Source organism: Rhinolophus sinicus, chromosome 4, assembly GCF_057876585.1.
Source record: "Rhinolophus sinicus isolate RSI-liver-muscle chromosome 4, RSI-T2T, whole genome shotgun sequence".
Lineage (NCBI taxonomy): Eukaryota > Metazoa > Chordata > Mammalia > Chiroptera > Rhinolophidae > Rhinolophus > Rhinolophus sinicus.
This window is the reverse complement of record NC_142504.1, coordinates 37723302-37738268: the sequence shown is the minus strand read 5'-3', so window position 1 is coordinate 37738268 and position 14967 is coordinate 37723302. Positions and strand designations below refer to the sequence as shown.

At 37.3% G+C, this 14967-nt stretch overlaps 1 protein-coding gene across 4 annotated transcripts in view; it reads right to left on the bottom strand.

Moving 5' to 3' along the window:
- Nucleotides 1–14967, bottom strand: part of ABCB4 (ATP binding cassette subfamily B member 4) — a 72200-nt gene that overhangs the window by 2518 nt on the left and 54715 nt on the right. For all 4 annotated transcript variants that reach the window (XM_019749762.3, XM_019749761.3, XM_088797780.1 and 1 more), the window contains 4 exons: nucleotides 7229–7369; nucleotides 4258–4414; nucleotides 3056–3253; nucleotides 1103–1309 (listed from right to left, as the gene is read on the bottom strand). In XM_019749762.3, the coding sequence (XP_019605321.3) occupies nucleotides 1103–1309; nucleotides 3056–3253; nucleotides 4258–4414; nucleotides 7229–7369 (703 nt within the window). The remainder of the gene's footprint in view (nucleotides 1–1102; nucleotides 1310–3055; nucleotides 3254–4257; nucleotides 4415–7228; nucleotides 7370–14967) is intronic.

Below are 14967 nucleotides of genomic sequence, written 5' to 3'. Positions count from 1 at the left end.
CTGAGATGTCACTACACCTCTGAGAATGGTGCAGTTCTCACATGCTGGCAAAGATAGAGAAACTATCACTCATACTTGGTGGTGGAAATGTCAAATGGCACACAGCCACTCTCTGGGAAATAGTTTAGCAATTTCTTAGAAAATTAAGCATGCAATTACCATATGGCCCCACAATTGCACACTAGGACATTTATCCCAGAGAAATAAAAACTTAGGTTCACACTAAAACGTTTCAGCACACAAAAATTTATATCAGCTTTATTTTTTTAATAGCCCCAAACTGGAAACAACCTAAGTATGCTTCAACAGGTGATTGGTTAAACAAACTGGCACATCCATACAATGGAATACTATTCAGCAATAAAAAAGAATGAACTGTTGATACAGCAACTTCAGGCAATTAGGCTGAGTGAAAAAAGCTAATCTCAAAAGGTTATATACTGTATGGATGTTCATATAACATTCTTAAAGTAGAAAATTAAAGAAATGGAGAACAGTTAGTAGTTGCCAGAGATTGGGGGGAGTAAGGGTGGGAATGTGGCTTTAAAAGGACAACATGAGGGATCTTTGTGGTGATAGAAATGTTCTGTATCTTGGCTGTGACAATGAATAAATGAGTCTACACAGGCAGTGAAATTGCATAGCACTAAATACATACATATACAAATGCACACAAGTAAAACTGGGGAAATCTGAAGAAGAGCAGTGGATTGTATCCATGTCAGTGTCATAGTTGTTTTGCAAGATGTCATTGGAGGAAAGTAGGTAAAGTAAAACAAAATAAAGTGTTTAATTAAAAATGAAAGTACCATAAGGGATAAACCAAACATGGCTGCAGTTGGAATGCATCCCACAACTACCAGTTTGCAACCCGAGAGATGCTACACTGACATCACATTATTTGCCTCTTACTACATTTGTATGAGATAGACATGACACAAGAAAACTTGGTATCGTGAAGTTCAGTGTCTTATCCAAGGCCCCAGTGCTAGTAAATAGACATATTCTGTTATAAGACTTTGTTGGAGTATAACTTCAGGAAATGTTTTGTGGAGGAAAACTACATTCTGATTTCATCCTAAGAAGGTACCAGTTAACTTACGTGCGGTAAGGTCTCGATGAAAGGATGGATGTTGGCTGCTTTGGCTGCACTCACAATCTCTTCCCGTGACACGACCCGGCTGTTGTCTCCGTAGGCAATGTTCTCGGCAATGCTGCAGTCAAACAGGATGGGCTCCTGGGACACGATGCCCAGTTGGGCTCGGAGCCACTGGATGTTGAGTTTCTTTGCTTCTTGACCATCTAGGATCTGGAAACCAAAGTCCACAAACAATAAGAAGGGCTTAAAAAGGAAAAAAAACACAAAAAAAACAACAACTAAGCAGTAAGTTACTAGATTAAGGATTGGAGGATTTTGTTGCATGTGGGCATCAGCAGTTTGTGAAATACCCAGCCTCATAGCCTTTAAGCACTTAACATTGTTGGAGGGCAACATAACCAACAAAATGATTTTTATGGTGTTCAGGCTATCTCTTGGTGTAACTGGCACAAAGTGGTAGCATGTTTGGCCCTGTCTTTCCACGTTCCTGTCTTTGTCCTTATCTGCCCTCCTCTGGGCAAGTGTACCTTGTGCCTGTCAGAAGCCTGCAATTATATCTCTCTATTCCAGGGGTGTCCAAACTGCGGCCCGCAATCCATTTTTAATTGGCCCGCAGCAAATTCCAAAAATATATTTAGTTTACTTAAATAAACCAGGTGAGGCAATACGTACTTCACCTCACGTGAGTGGGCCGGCTGTTTGGGTATTTTACCACATATGGCCCTTGGTGAAAAACGTTGAAAAAAGTTTGGACACCCCTGCTCTATTTCTTACAACTGCATCTCAAAATAAAGTGTTAAAAGGATGGAAAAAAATATGCTATCCTCTGAATGATTTCCACTCTTTCAACAGGACTCTGTCCCCCTCCTGCGGGCATACCAGAACAAAAAGCAGATCAGTAGCACAGCCCCAGATTCTGAAACTTGGTTACTCTTGTCCTACCTCTGCCTCTCTTTCTCCTGAGAACTCCCAGCCTTAAACTTTTGTCTTTGTGACAAGACTAAAGACAAAAGTTCAAGGGAACGTGAACAAGCTCTCAGGGCAGTGTCTTTGGGAAAAGGGTTTTGTCGGTGGTATTTTATTTTTGTTTGCTATAAGCAGGGGGCATGATGCTTCCGGAAGAGCCTTGTGAAGCAGTAACTGAGCGTGCAGCTCCCTGCAAGGTAAAGTCACCAGGGAAGGAACAGACACAAGTCCAAGTAGTCTTGACCTCTCAATAAAGAAAGAAATTCCCACCATAGTATTAGTACACCAGACCTACAGAGTGTTTGCCTGTATTCATACCTGCAGAGTAATTGTAATAGTGGAAGCATAAGATTTCCCCAAAAGAAACAACTAAATAAGGTTTAATACTTTGGTGACTATCTACTCCCGGCGTAGGCTCCCAGGGCTTAGTCAGTGGATGCCATCCCAATAATTGGAGAGGCAGGCCTTATCAGTAAGGGAGGAACCAAGCCTTCACTTGTGGAAGAGAGCCAGGGGCTAGATACCAGAAAAATCAATGATGAAAACCAAATAAAGGGCTGGAGGTCAGGATCAAAGTCAGAGAGCCTTGAGTTCAGGGTTAGAGAGAGAAGGCAAAGCAGAAGGAGATGGGGAGGGCATAAGCAGGCACTGCCCATCCTGGGAGCCTGCTTAGAATTCTGCCAGGAGTTTGGCTTACCTTTTAAACCAGGATCCACGTTTACTTAGGATCAAGCTGGCTCAAAAGGCCCATGACCGTGTAGAGGTCACCTTCACATTCAGTGTTTTCTGAACTAAATTCCAGATGTTCTACCCGCTTGTTCCCTTATATTTGTGTGACTATGGGTGACAGTTTGAGGTTTATAGAATGTGGTTATTGTATCAAAGAGGAATACAGGTCTTGTCCAGTTTTTCTCATTATGGGAATATTGGTTTAGCCACTTGAAGTAGATAGCCTTAAATCAGGTGACTAATTTAAGAAAGTGTGCTCACCACTTTTCCAGCCATAGGATCATAAAACCGCTCAAGGAGCTGGACCACCGTGCTCTTCCCACAGCCGCTGGAGCCCACCAGGGCCAGCGTCTGGCCCTTCTTCACCTCCAGGCTCAGCCCCTGAAGCACGGGCACGTTTGGCCGGGTGGGATAGTTGAACATGACTTCATTAAATGTCACATTTCCTTCAAACTTACTCTAAAATAAATTTTTAAAAAAATATTGCTATTAGAATTGGTCTCATAATTATTGGAATAAAAAGTATTATTTCAAGGAAACTTTACCAAAAACTATAGTAGAGAAACATAAAACTCATATTCAGTACAAGTGCTGGTACCAGTCAATATCGATAGCAAGTTATTATATAAAATGAAAAAGGGAGATGGGGGTATAGGTTAGATTAGGTAGTCACAGTACAGAGAGTCGTTACGTAACCTTGATTTCTGATCATTTAAGACAAATATTAGCTTTCTCAAATGATGATTTTGAGGTGGGTGCCAAGTCAGTGGCCAAAGGCCCAAGGGCTTGGAATTTAGAACAGTTTCTACCTGCAGTCTCAGTGGACAGCCCTTGTCTCAGGCCCTGGCAGCCTCCTTCTCTCACTCTCTTTATCTCATTCACCAGGTACAGCAATTTCCTTACGTGAAATACCTGGTAAAGTCCTGGGAAGATTGTGTACGTCCCCAGCCCTTTCCTCACACTGCTTCTCGTGCATTAAAATGTGCAGCAGCTGGTGTCATGCAAAGAACATCCGATCTTAAGTCTGAGTTAACTTTGGAGATAGTGAAGTATAGGATTATTATTCTTACTGTGAATAAAGTGGCCCTCTTAACCAATTGTAACTCAGTCATTACAAAATGTGATTAAAGCCAAATCATTCATTGCATTTAAACACAGAATTATATGCATATAGCTTCATGCAGAAATGATTAACAACTTTCACTGAAATTATCCAGTGCAAGTACATCTGGATTTTCTTGTTGTTGTTTTACTTTTGATATGCTAAACTTCAGAATCCTTGAAACTCTCTAAGAAATTTAAAAATGCCAAAAGAGTTGGCCAAATATTAGCCATGTAACTATCACAAAAATAAATAAATGTCAGTGTAATCACTATGAATTTATCCTATAGTAATAATCGAGCAGACAGTAAGCTTTTAGGAAAAAATTAACCAAGAACTCATCAGGCAGCAGGGAACTCACAGGCCGCAGGCCTTCTTCACTATAGCTGTCAATCAAAGGTTGTCTTTCAAACAGCATGAATAAGTGGGCTGCAGACAGCTTGGCTTTAGCATAATCTGGAGCAAAGGAACTAGCGTGTCCAAGAGCCACCGCACCAAACACAATTGCTGAAAACACCCTAGACCAGAAAGAGAGGAATTCAAAAATTAGCTTGTACCCTGTTTCCCCAAAAATAAGACCTAGCTAGACAATCAGCTCTAATGCGTCTTTTGGAGCAAAAATTAATATAAGAGCCAGTATTATGTTAATTACATTACATTACACTACATTACATTACATTATATTATATAAGACCCGGTCTTATTTTACTATAATTTATATTAAAATAAGACCGGGCCTTATATTAAGTTTTGCTCCAAAAGATGCATTAGAGCTGATTGTCTGTCTAGGTCTTATTTTCAGGGAAACATGGAATAATTAACTGCATATGTCTGAAAGTCTAAAGACATATTGCTAACCAGTACTGATTCTTTTTTTAATCCCTTAGTCATGCCCACACCCCATACACATTCCCCTGAAATTCCAGTAACAAAGGAAACCCAGAATAAAGGCAGATCGCTGCCAAGTGTCTCTTTAACTCTCCTGCCTTCTGGCGTCCTTTGGGAGCCTCTAATTTCCTAGAGTTAATGGAAGTTTCCAAAGTTGTTCTCTTTCAGGAAGTGGCTCATAACTGAACCTGACTTGTGGTCTCAAGTAATTTTAATAACTAGTTATACACCCTTTTTAGAGCTGAAGGAACTGAAGCACAGAGAGCTTCAGGGACTTGGTCAGCACCCGACAAGGAGTGATGCTTCCTATTGAATCTACAGCCCTGACTTCCAGTCTGTGGTGTCTTCCGCATTCCCATGCAAATGACAAGAATCACTGTAAAGAATTTTTATTAGGAAAGTAAGTCTTCATTAGAAATAGCTTTCCTCTTACAATTAAAATAATTAATGATACTACACAGAGAAAACAATTAATTGTCCTAAGCTAAAGGTCTATTTTCCAATTATACATTCTTTAAAGAATGAATATAGATTATAACAACTTTTAGGAAGGGTTAAAACTTCTGAGGCTCTACACCTCCACAAAGCTACTTACTACCCCCAGAGAAAGCGGAGGGGAGGGGAGGAAATTTTCTATCTCGGAATAATGGAGAAGTTAAAATTTTTTTCATCTCCCAAACTTCCTAAATCTAAGATATTAAAATGTGTTGTAAGTACATGGGGATGGGCATGGTGGGTATAGTCTCACCCTTAAATAGTTGGTAAGGTTGTTACCAAAAACTAAATTTTAAAATAGTGATGAACAACTCATATGTAGCTGCCTAACTTTAGTGTACAGCCTGTAATCTAGCTTTAGTATGAAAGATTAAAACATTGTCTTCCAATTATCTAGAATGCAACATTTTAATGGTAAAAACGAAACAACAAAAAAGCAGGATCCATTTCCTCAGTGAAATATTTCTAGACAATAAGAAATACTCCAAGTTGTAATTCCCAGAGCTGAATATTTCCATTTGTCCCTCCAAAACCACTTTCTACTCTATCCACCTCCATTTTGTACTATCCCCGTCTGTCAGAGGACTTGCATGGACTGCAGCAAGAGGTTTTCTTGTCCTCTGACTTCTGATGGGGTTTGGCAATGAAAGGCACTAGCAGGGGATGGGAGGCCTGGGGGAGAGTGAGGCCAGGGTATTTATTTGGTTGGCTTCTTGTTGGATTGTTGTGTTGTTGGTATCCTTCCACCAAAGATGACAGAAAGCCCCTATACTGTGTTCTGGAATTCTTTCCCTCCTCCTATCCTTTAGGTTCAGAGTCTCGGCACTTCCCAGCTGGGAACTGATGAGGTGTTAACAGCCCCCCTTGGTATTGCTTTCCTTAACACTTCTCACACCTCTGTAAATATACGCTTTAGCAAACTCTCTTCAATTACCCCATTTGCAGTGCCATTTGTTTCCTGCTGGCATATCGATTGATACGAGAATATACAAAGGGTGCCAAAAAAAAATGTATACACATTTTAAGAAAGGAAAAAAACTGCTAAAATTGGAATACAATGAATGACACGTTCATTTGATTAACGCCATCTTTTGAGCCAATGTCATACTACACATTGTTACTGTAATTCAACTTTGAAAATACATGGATAACATCTCTTAAAATGTATACATTTTTGGGGGGGCACTGCGGGATATACTTTTCTCATGGTTAGTTTAATTTTGGATGTAAATAAAAGAATGAGTCTTAAACACTTTCACTTTCCTTGTGTTGACCCTGTTCAAAAAACAAAATTTTGTTCACTAGTACTTTAAAATCCATCATTGCAGAAATATGCCAAGTGACCTTAAAAAGAATGGCTTCCCTTTGGCAAGACTAGACTGCAACCTAATTGAATGCATTTAGCATAGTTTGAAAAAAGTAATGCATCAATTAGAAAGACCATCATTTAGTCTTGAAAACCAAGAAAATAGAGGCTAAAAGGCACATGTTGGCAGGGTCATACCAAGCCTGGTAATGGAGAGAGCCTTTGCTAGACTTCAGTCAAGCATTCCTATCCTATTTTCAAGGCCAGCTTTGGCTGCAGGTAAATAGCAAGCTACTTGACCCTCTGTTTTGAGTCTGTGGTCACCAGCAACTTTCTAATTATGATTTATTTCTGCCATCATTTTACAATAAGGAAATTTGCCATCTTCCTGACCGTTCAACGCATTACTAAAATTTTAGTTTATGATTATTTTCATGAGCTAGGTAATTTTAGCCCACTCAATGATTAAACTCAACTTGGAATATTGACAAGATCAGTTGATCAGTTGGTTGATTCAACTCTCCAACGTCATCTTAGAACAAGAGTTTTTTCCTACTTTAAATTTTTGCATAGACTTGTTAAAACCTTATTATAGAATAATCTTAATATTTTTAATAACCTTAATATTTTTAAAGTTACTTACAGAATAACATCTTTGAAGAGCATATGTCCATTCACAATGAGATAGGCACCAAATCGAAAACAACCGGCATAGGAAAAATACATAAATGCTTGTGAAATACTAAAAGTAATTCCATAGATGTGTGCCTTCCGCACAGAATTCCTGAAAAGCAAATTAGCATATTCATAACCATCTCTTTGACCCCCCTTAGCACTAAGTTGTGGAAAGAGCACAGTTTCTAAGTCCAGTTGACCTGGGCTTAACTTGACTGCCAGTTATTCTGCTTCCAGTTATATTTGAGTAAGTGACTTAACTTTTCTATATATCACTTTTCTGATTTGTACAATGGGAATAACCAGTATGATACAGAATTGTTTTGAGAACTAACAACATAAACGTCTAGCATAGTACCTCGCTCATAGTGGTTGCTCAAATGATAGTTGCTGTTATTATTACATGTTAATATCTGATAACCCAGATATTCAACCCTTATGATATAAACATGATTGTTGTGTCAAAAAATATCAAAGATGTCAAAGTTAGGACTAAAGTTTGAATTGTCTGAATGTGATTTATTTAATATTATTATCTTGTTTGCTGTGACTAGTTATAGTTTTTTATGTCAAAATTCATGTTTCAGATTAAAAAAAGTAGGGTCGCTGAGGTTTTTATAGACACACCTCAGATGTTCTTCCCTGAGCAAGAAGTTCTTTCCCCACCATCACCAATATAATTTTTTATATCATTTCTAATTAGACCTCATGGATTACTCAATTATTATAGCTTCTTTATTATTCTAAATCCTCCCAAATGACTACAATTTATTTACTCTCAGATTAGAGGGATGGCATTTGCCAAGAGTGAAAATTCAAAGTATTACAGATTTGGATGGTTTAACTTATGTGCTATTTACCTTAATATTACTGAAAATTTTACAATGCTATTGAATCTAAATTATAATCAAGTTAGAAATTAGCTCCAGCTTTCTATTATTCCTTAATTCTTTTGAAGTTTAAAATAAATCATAAGGTTACAGGTAATGACACACATATACTTATATGTCAAACATCAAATTGACAGAAAAATGTAGCTGCGTGAAGTATACATAACTAAAGAGATGGAGTAAATTGAGAGTTTCAACTATCCTTTTTCAAATATGAAAGTGTTCAAACTATTGTTCTACTCTACAGAGTTGCAATCTAAGTTGTACTTGATTTTGTTAGTGCTAAAATATACTCATTTATAAAAACTGGCCCTGATTGAAAACAAGTGGCAAATTATGCCACTGGAAGTTGCTTGAATTGCTCAAGTATAAACCAGTGAAACAGGCTATGTATCTGTCTTTATAGCAGGTTGGATTTGGTCCTCATCCAGAGGACAAATAGAATACAGTAGTCCTCCCTTATCCATTGGGGATACAACCCAAGAACCCCAGTGGATGCCTGAAACCACAGATAGTACCGAAACCTATATATACACTGTTTTTCCCTACACATACATATCTATGATAAAATTTATTTTATAAATTAGGCACTGTAAGATATTAAAAACAATTAGTAATAAAATAGAATAGTGGTCTCTCTCAATATGTGTTATTGTATTATACTCCCCTTTCTTCTTGTAATGATGTGAGGTGACAAAAATGCCTTATTAAATCAAGAACTTTCATCTTTTCACTTAAAGGAAGCACTTCCCAGCTTCTCATATCCAAATTGCCAGCATCACTACTCTTGAGTTTTGAGGCTACCACTAAGTAAAATAAGGGTTCCTTGAACACAAGCACTGCAATACCAAGACATTCTATCTGATAACCAAGATGGCTATTAAGTGACAATGGGCACATAGTGTACACACTGTGGATATGCCGGACAAAGGGATGATTCATGTCCTGGGTTCCTGGATGGGATAGAACAAGATGGCGTGAAATTTTATCACGCTACTCAGAATGGAGGCTCAATTTAAAACTTATGAGATAGGTGAAGTCTGATATGGTGGCATAGGAAGATCCTGAATTCACCTCCTACCACAGACAACACACCAAACTTACAACCATATATGAATCATTTCCCTTGGAAAATGATATGAAAATTAGACAAACTGCTGCTTTCCACACTAAAGATAAAAGGACCACATCGAGATAGTAGGAGAGGCAGATACATGTTCTCACAAAAATCCCACCCCTGGTGTGATGGCACACAATAGGGAACAATCTCAACAGACAGGTACTTTGAGAGGAGCAAGAGGTTCGTGCCCCTATCTGGCACCCCAAACCCTAGGAGCTCCACTGGAGAGATGAGTCCCCAAAATATCTGGCTTAGAAAACCAACAGGACTGATGTTCACATCTAAGGGACCCAAAGTATTCTGGGAAATAGGCTCCCCTCTTAAAGACCTCAGTGTAGTTTTACTCACACTGAGACCAAACAAATAAACAAACAAAACCATCAGTTGAAAAAGCACCCAGGCTATGTGGGAAAGAGAGTCACTTGTTAACCTAAAACTGTTGACTGGAAGGGAGGGATACAGTTGAAAAGTTCCCTGGAGACAGAAGAGCTGGTAGACACCATTATGTTCTACCTAACCTGCTAATTCAAGTGGGTGAATGGTGGTGACACAATCCCACTACCTTGCTGAAACCAGAGAAGAGTGCAAATGGTTGCAACACTTCCCTGCTCTTTGGAAGGGGTGGGTGATTGAATGTTCAGCAATCTCCTGCTCCTTAGCTAAAGTGTGCCAGTGTCAGAAATTGCAAACTTTCCCCTCTGCCCTGCTGGGGCTGGCAAGCAGTTGCAACAGTCTCCCACACCCAGCCAAAAGCCTGCTTGGGCACAAACAAAGCACTCTCTAGCTGCACTGCTAAAGTCCATGCGCATGGGCAGTCAAGACGTTTTCCCATAGCCTCCCTGAAATCAGCAAGCGAGCCCCACTCTCTACATTCTACAGCTACCTAGCTAAATCCAGAGGGTGGGTGAAATCCACATACCCCTTGATCACCTGACCCTGGTGGCCAAGAGGGCTGGCATAACTGAGCTCCAGGAGAACTTAAAACTCCAAAAGACAGTTCTTGGCAGGTCGCCACACCGAGGGCATTGCACAAACAGCAGATTTAAACACAACCCCAGTCTTCCTGTGAAAAGGCTTATTTACTTAGCCTGGAGTTTCAGCCTGAGAGACAAGCTTCAGGTTTACCACTTACCAAGAAGCTAAGGAGGTGTTCCCAGGAAATGAAAACAGGGAGACACCATCCTTGCACACCCTGTTGTTTTCACTACAGCTCAATGAGACTTCTGAAAGGAGCTTGAACACATGTCTGGACACCTCCAGGTCTCCTGGCCTGGAGGCCAGCAGAGACAATGATTGCAGTCCCACACGACTGTGTAAGTTTGCATATTACAAAAGCTGCTGCCTGAGGGTCTGGCTTCCAATCAGCCTGAAGCAAGGTCCTAAGTGAGATTCCTCCCATTGGAGCACTGACAGATCTTGATACACTCTTAACATTGGGGGCATATCAAGACTAACACATACAGACTAGACAATCACAAAGGTTTGAGAGACAACCAAAAGCAAGGGTGAATGAGAAAGATCATCACCTACACAAGTCCACTCCTTCAAGGCTGAGAATGGTAACAATTTTACCTAATACATAGGACCAAACACAGAGAGTCAAGCAAAATGAGAACACAGGAATTGTTCCAAATTAAAGAACACGGCAAAAGTAAACAAAAAAAAAAAGATCTTAAGAATATGGAGAAAAGTAATCTACTTGATAAATAATTCAAAGTAATGGTCATAAGGATGCTCACCGATCTCAGGCAAAGAATAGATGAACACAGAGAAAACTTCGACAAAGATATACAAATGTAATTAAATATCAAATAGAAGTTATCATTAAAATGAAGAATACACTAGAGGGGTTCAATAGGAGAATGGATGAAATAGAAGCACAAATCAATGAGTTGGAAGACAAAGCAATGGAAATCACCCAGACTAAACAGCAAAATGAAAAACTAATTTTAAAATGTGAAAATCATTAAGGGACCTCTGGGACAACATCAAGCCAAATAATATTAATAGCATTACTGGGGTTCCAGAAGGAGAAGGGAGAGAGAATGAGCCAGAAAAAAATTTGAAAAATACTGGCGGAAAACTTTCCTAACATGTGGAATGAAACAGATAGCCAGGTCCATGAATCCCAGAGAGCTCCAAATAAGATGAACCAAAAGAGAAACAGACACATTATAATTAAAGTGGTAAAAGTTAAGGATAAAGAGATAGTCTTAAAAGCATCAAGAGAAAAACAACTTGTTGTGCACAAAGGAAACCCCATAAGACTATCAGCAATATTTTTCAGCAGAAACTTTACAAGCTGAAAAGGAGTGGCCTGACATATTCAAAGCACTGAAATGAAAAAAAAAAAAAAAATATTACCAACCAAAAATTCTCTACCCAGCAAGGTTAAAATCATTCAGAATTGAAAGATTGATTAAGAGTTTCCCAGATAGGCAAAAGTTAAAGGAGTTCACAACCACTAAACTAGCTTTACAAGAAATGTTAAAGAGACTTCTCTAAGCTAAGAAGAAAAGGAATTAATAAGAAAAAAACATACAACAGTAAAGACCACACCAGAAAAGCTAACTAAATAATAAAGGTAGTAGGTCAATCACTTATATATCAAGTATGAAGGGTAAAAGACAAAAGTAGTAAATTTAATTTTCAAGTACAATACTTTTAAGGGATACATAAAATAATATGTAAAATGTGTCATATACAAAATTGGGGGGGGTGTAAAAATGTAAAAATGTAAAGTGTTGGGATATGTTTAAATTTAAGTTACTATCAACTTAAAAGACACTGTTATATACATAGGATGTTATATGTGAACCTCACATCAGCCACAAAGAAAAACTTACAGTAAATACACAAAAGAAAATGAGAAAAGAATGTAAACATAATCCTAAAGAAAGCCATCAAACATCAAGGGAAGAAATAATGATGGAAGGAACCAAAAGAAACTACAAAAGGAGCCAGAAAACAATAAACAAAATGGCAATAAGCATATGCCTAACTATAATTACTTGAAATATAAATGGACTGAATTCTCCAATCAAAAGATATAGGGGGGCTGAATGGATTAAAATAAAACAAGACCCATTTATATATTGCCAAAGGAGACTCACCTCAAACCTAAAAATACACACAGACTGAAAGTGGAGGGATGGAAAAAGATAGTCCATGTAAATGGAAATGAAATGAAAGTTGGGGTAGCAATACTGTTATCAGACCAAACAGACTTTAAAACAGACTTTAAAACAAAGACTGTAACAAAAAACAAAGAAGAGCATTATATATTGATAAAGGAGTTGATCCAACAAGAGAATATAACATTTATAAATATTTATGCACCCAACATAGGAGCACCTAAATATATAAAGCAAATATTAACAGAAATAAAGGGAGAAATTGACAACAACACAATAATAGTAGGGGACTTTAATACCCCACTTACATCAATGGATAGATCATCCAGACAGAAAATAAATAATGAACCATTGGTTTTAAACAACACAATAGATCAAATGGATTTAATTGATATATATAGACTATTCAATCCAAAAGCAGAATACACATTCATTTCTAGTGCACATGGAACATTATCCAGGATAGATCACATGTTAGGCCACAAATAAGTCTTAATAAATTTAAGAAGCTGAAATCATATCAAGCATCTTTTTCAACCACAATAAATCGTTGTGAAACTGGAAATTGGAAATCAATTACAAGAAGAAACCTGGAAAAATAAACACATGGAGACTAAACAACCAATGGGTTAATGAAGAAATCAAAAAGAAAATTTTAAAAATACCTTGAGACAAATGAAAGTGTAAACACAATTTTCCAAAAACTCTGGAATGAAACAAAAGCAGTTCTAAGAGGGAAGCTCATAGCAATATAGGACTATTTCAAGAAACAAGAGACATCTCAAACAATCTAACCTTATATCTAAAGGAACTAGAAAAAGAAGAACAAAACCTAAGGTTAGTAGAAGGAAGGAAATTATAAAGATCAGATCAGAAATAAATGAAACAGAGACTAAAATACATAAGAAAAGATCAATAAAACTAAGAGCTGGTTCCTTGAAATGCTAAAACTGATAAACCCTTAGACAGTCACATCAAGGAAAAAAAAGAGAGGGCCCAAATAAATAAAATCAGAAATGAAAAGGAGAAATTACAACTGATACCACAGAAATCCAAAGGATAAGAGAGTAGTATCCACAATTACATGGCAACAAATTGGACAATCTAGAATAAATGGATAAATTCCTACACACACACAATTTTCCAAGACTGAATCATGAAGAAATTGTAAACCTATTTCTATTTCTAATGGACCAATTATTAGTAATGAAATTGAATCAGTAATCAAAACCTCCCAACAAAAAAAATTCAGGTCCACATGGCTTCACAGGTGAATGCTACCAAACATTTAAAGAAGAGTTAATACCTAGCCTTCACAAACTATTTTAAAAAATCAAAGAGGAAACAAATACTTCCAAACTCATTTTAAAAGTCCAGCATTACCCTGGTACCAAAACCAGACAAAGACACTACAGAAAAAAGAAAATTACAGACAAGGATCCCTGATAAACATAGGTACAAAAATCCTCAACAAAATATTAGCAAATCTAACTCAACAATTGGGATTTATTCCAGGGATGCAAGGATGGTTTAACATCCTCCAATTAATCAACGTTAATGCACCACATTAACAAAATGAAGGATGCAGTAAAAGCATTTGACAAAATTCAACATCCATTAATGATTAAAAACTCTCAACAAAGTGGGTATAGAGGGAGCATACCTCAACATAGTAAATGCTATATAAGGATGAATTCACAGCTAAAATCATACTCATGGTGAAAAGCTTGAAGCTTTTTCCCTAAGATCAGCAATAAGAAAAGTTATGCACACTTTATCTACTTTTATTCAGCATAGTATTGGAAGTTCTAGCCACAGAAATTAGGCAAGAAGAAAAAATAAAAGGCATCCAAATTGGAAAGGAAGAAGTGAAAGTCATTATTTGCAGATGACATGGTACTATGTATAGAAAACCCTAAAGACTCCACCAAAATATCACTAGAACTAATAAATGAACTAAAGTTGCAAGATACAAAATTTATATTCATAAATCTGTTACATATCTATACACTAATAACAAACTATTAGAAAGAGAAATTAAGAAAACAATCTCATTTATAATTGCATCAAAAAGAATAAAGTGCCTATGAATAAATTTAACCAAGGAAGTGAAAGACCTGTACTCTGAAAATTATAAGATATTGAAGAAAGAAATTGAAGATGACACAAATAAGTGGAAGGATATTCCATGCTCATGGATTGGAAGAATTAGTATTGTCCAAATGACTATATCCAAAACATCATATAGATTCAATGCAATCTCTATCAAAACATCAATGGCATTTTTTTTTATAGAGCTAGTACAAATAATCATAAAATTTGTATGAAACTATAAAAGACCCTGGATTGCCAAAGCAACATCAAGAAAGAATAAAACTGGAGGTATCATGCTGCCTGATTTAAAAATATACTACAAAGCCATAGTAATCAAAACAGTATGGTACCGGCCCAAAAAAAGAGACACATAGATCAATAGAACAGAATAGAAAGTCCAGAAATAAACCCATACATATATGGTCAACTAATATACAGCAAAGCAGGCAGAGTACACCATGGAGGAAAG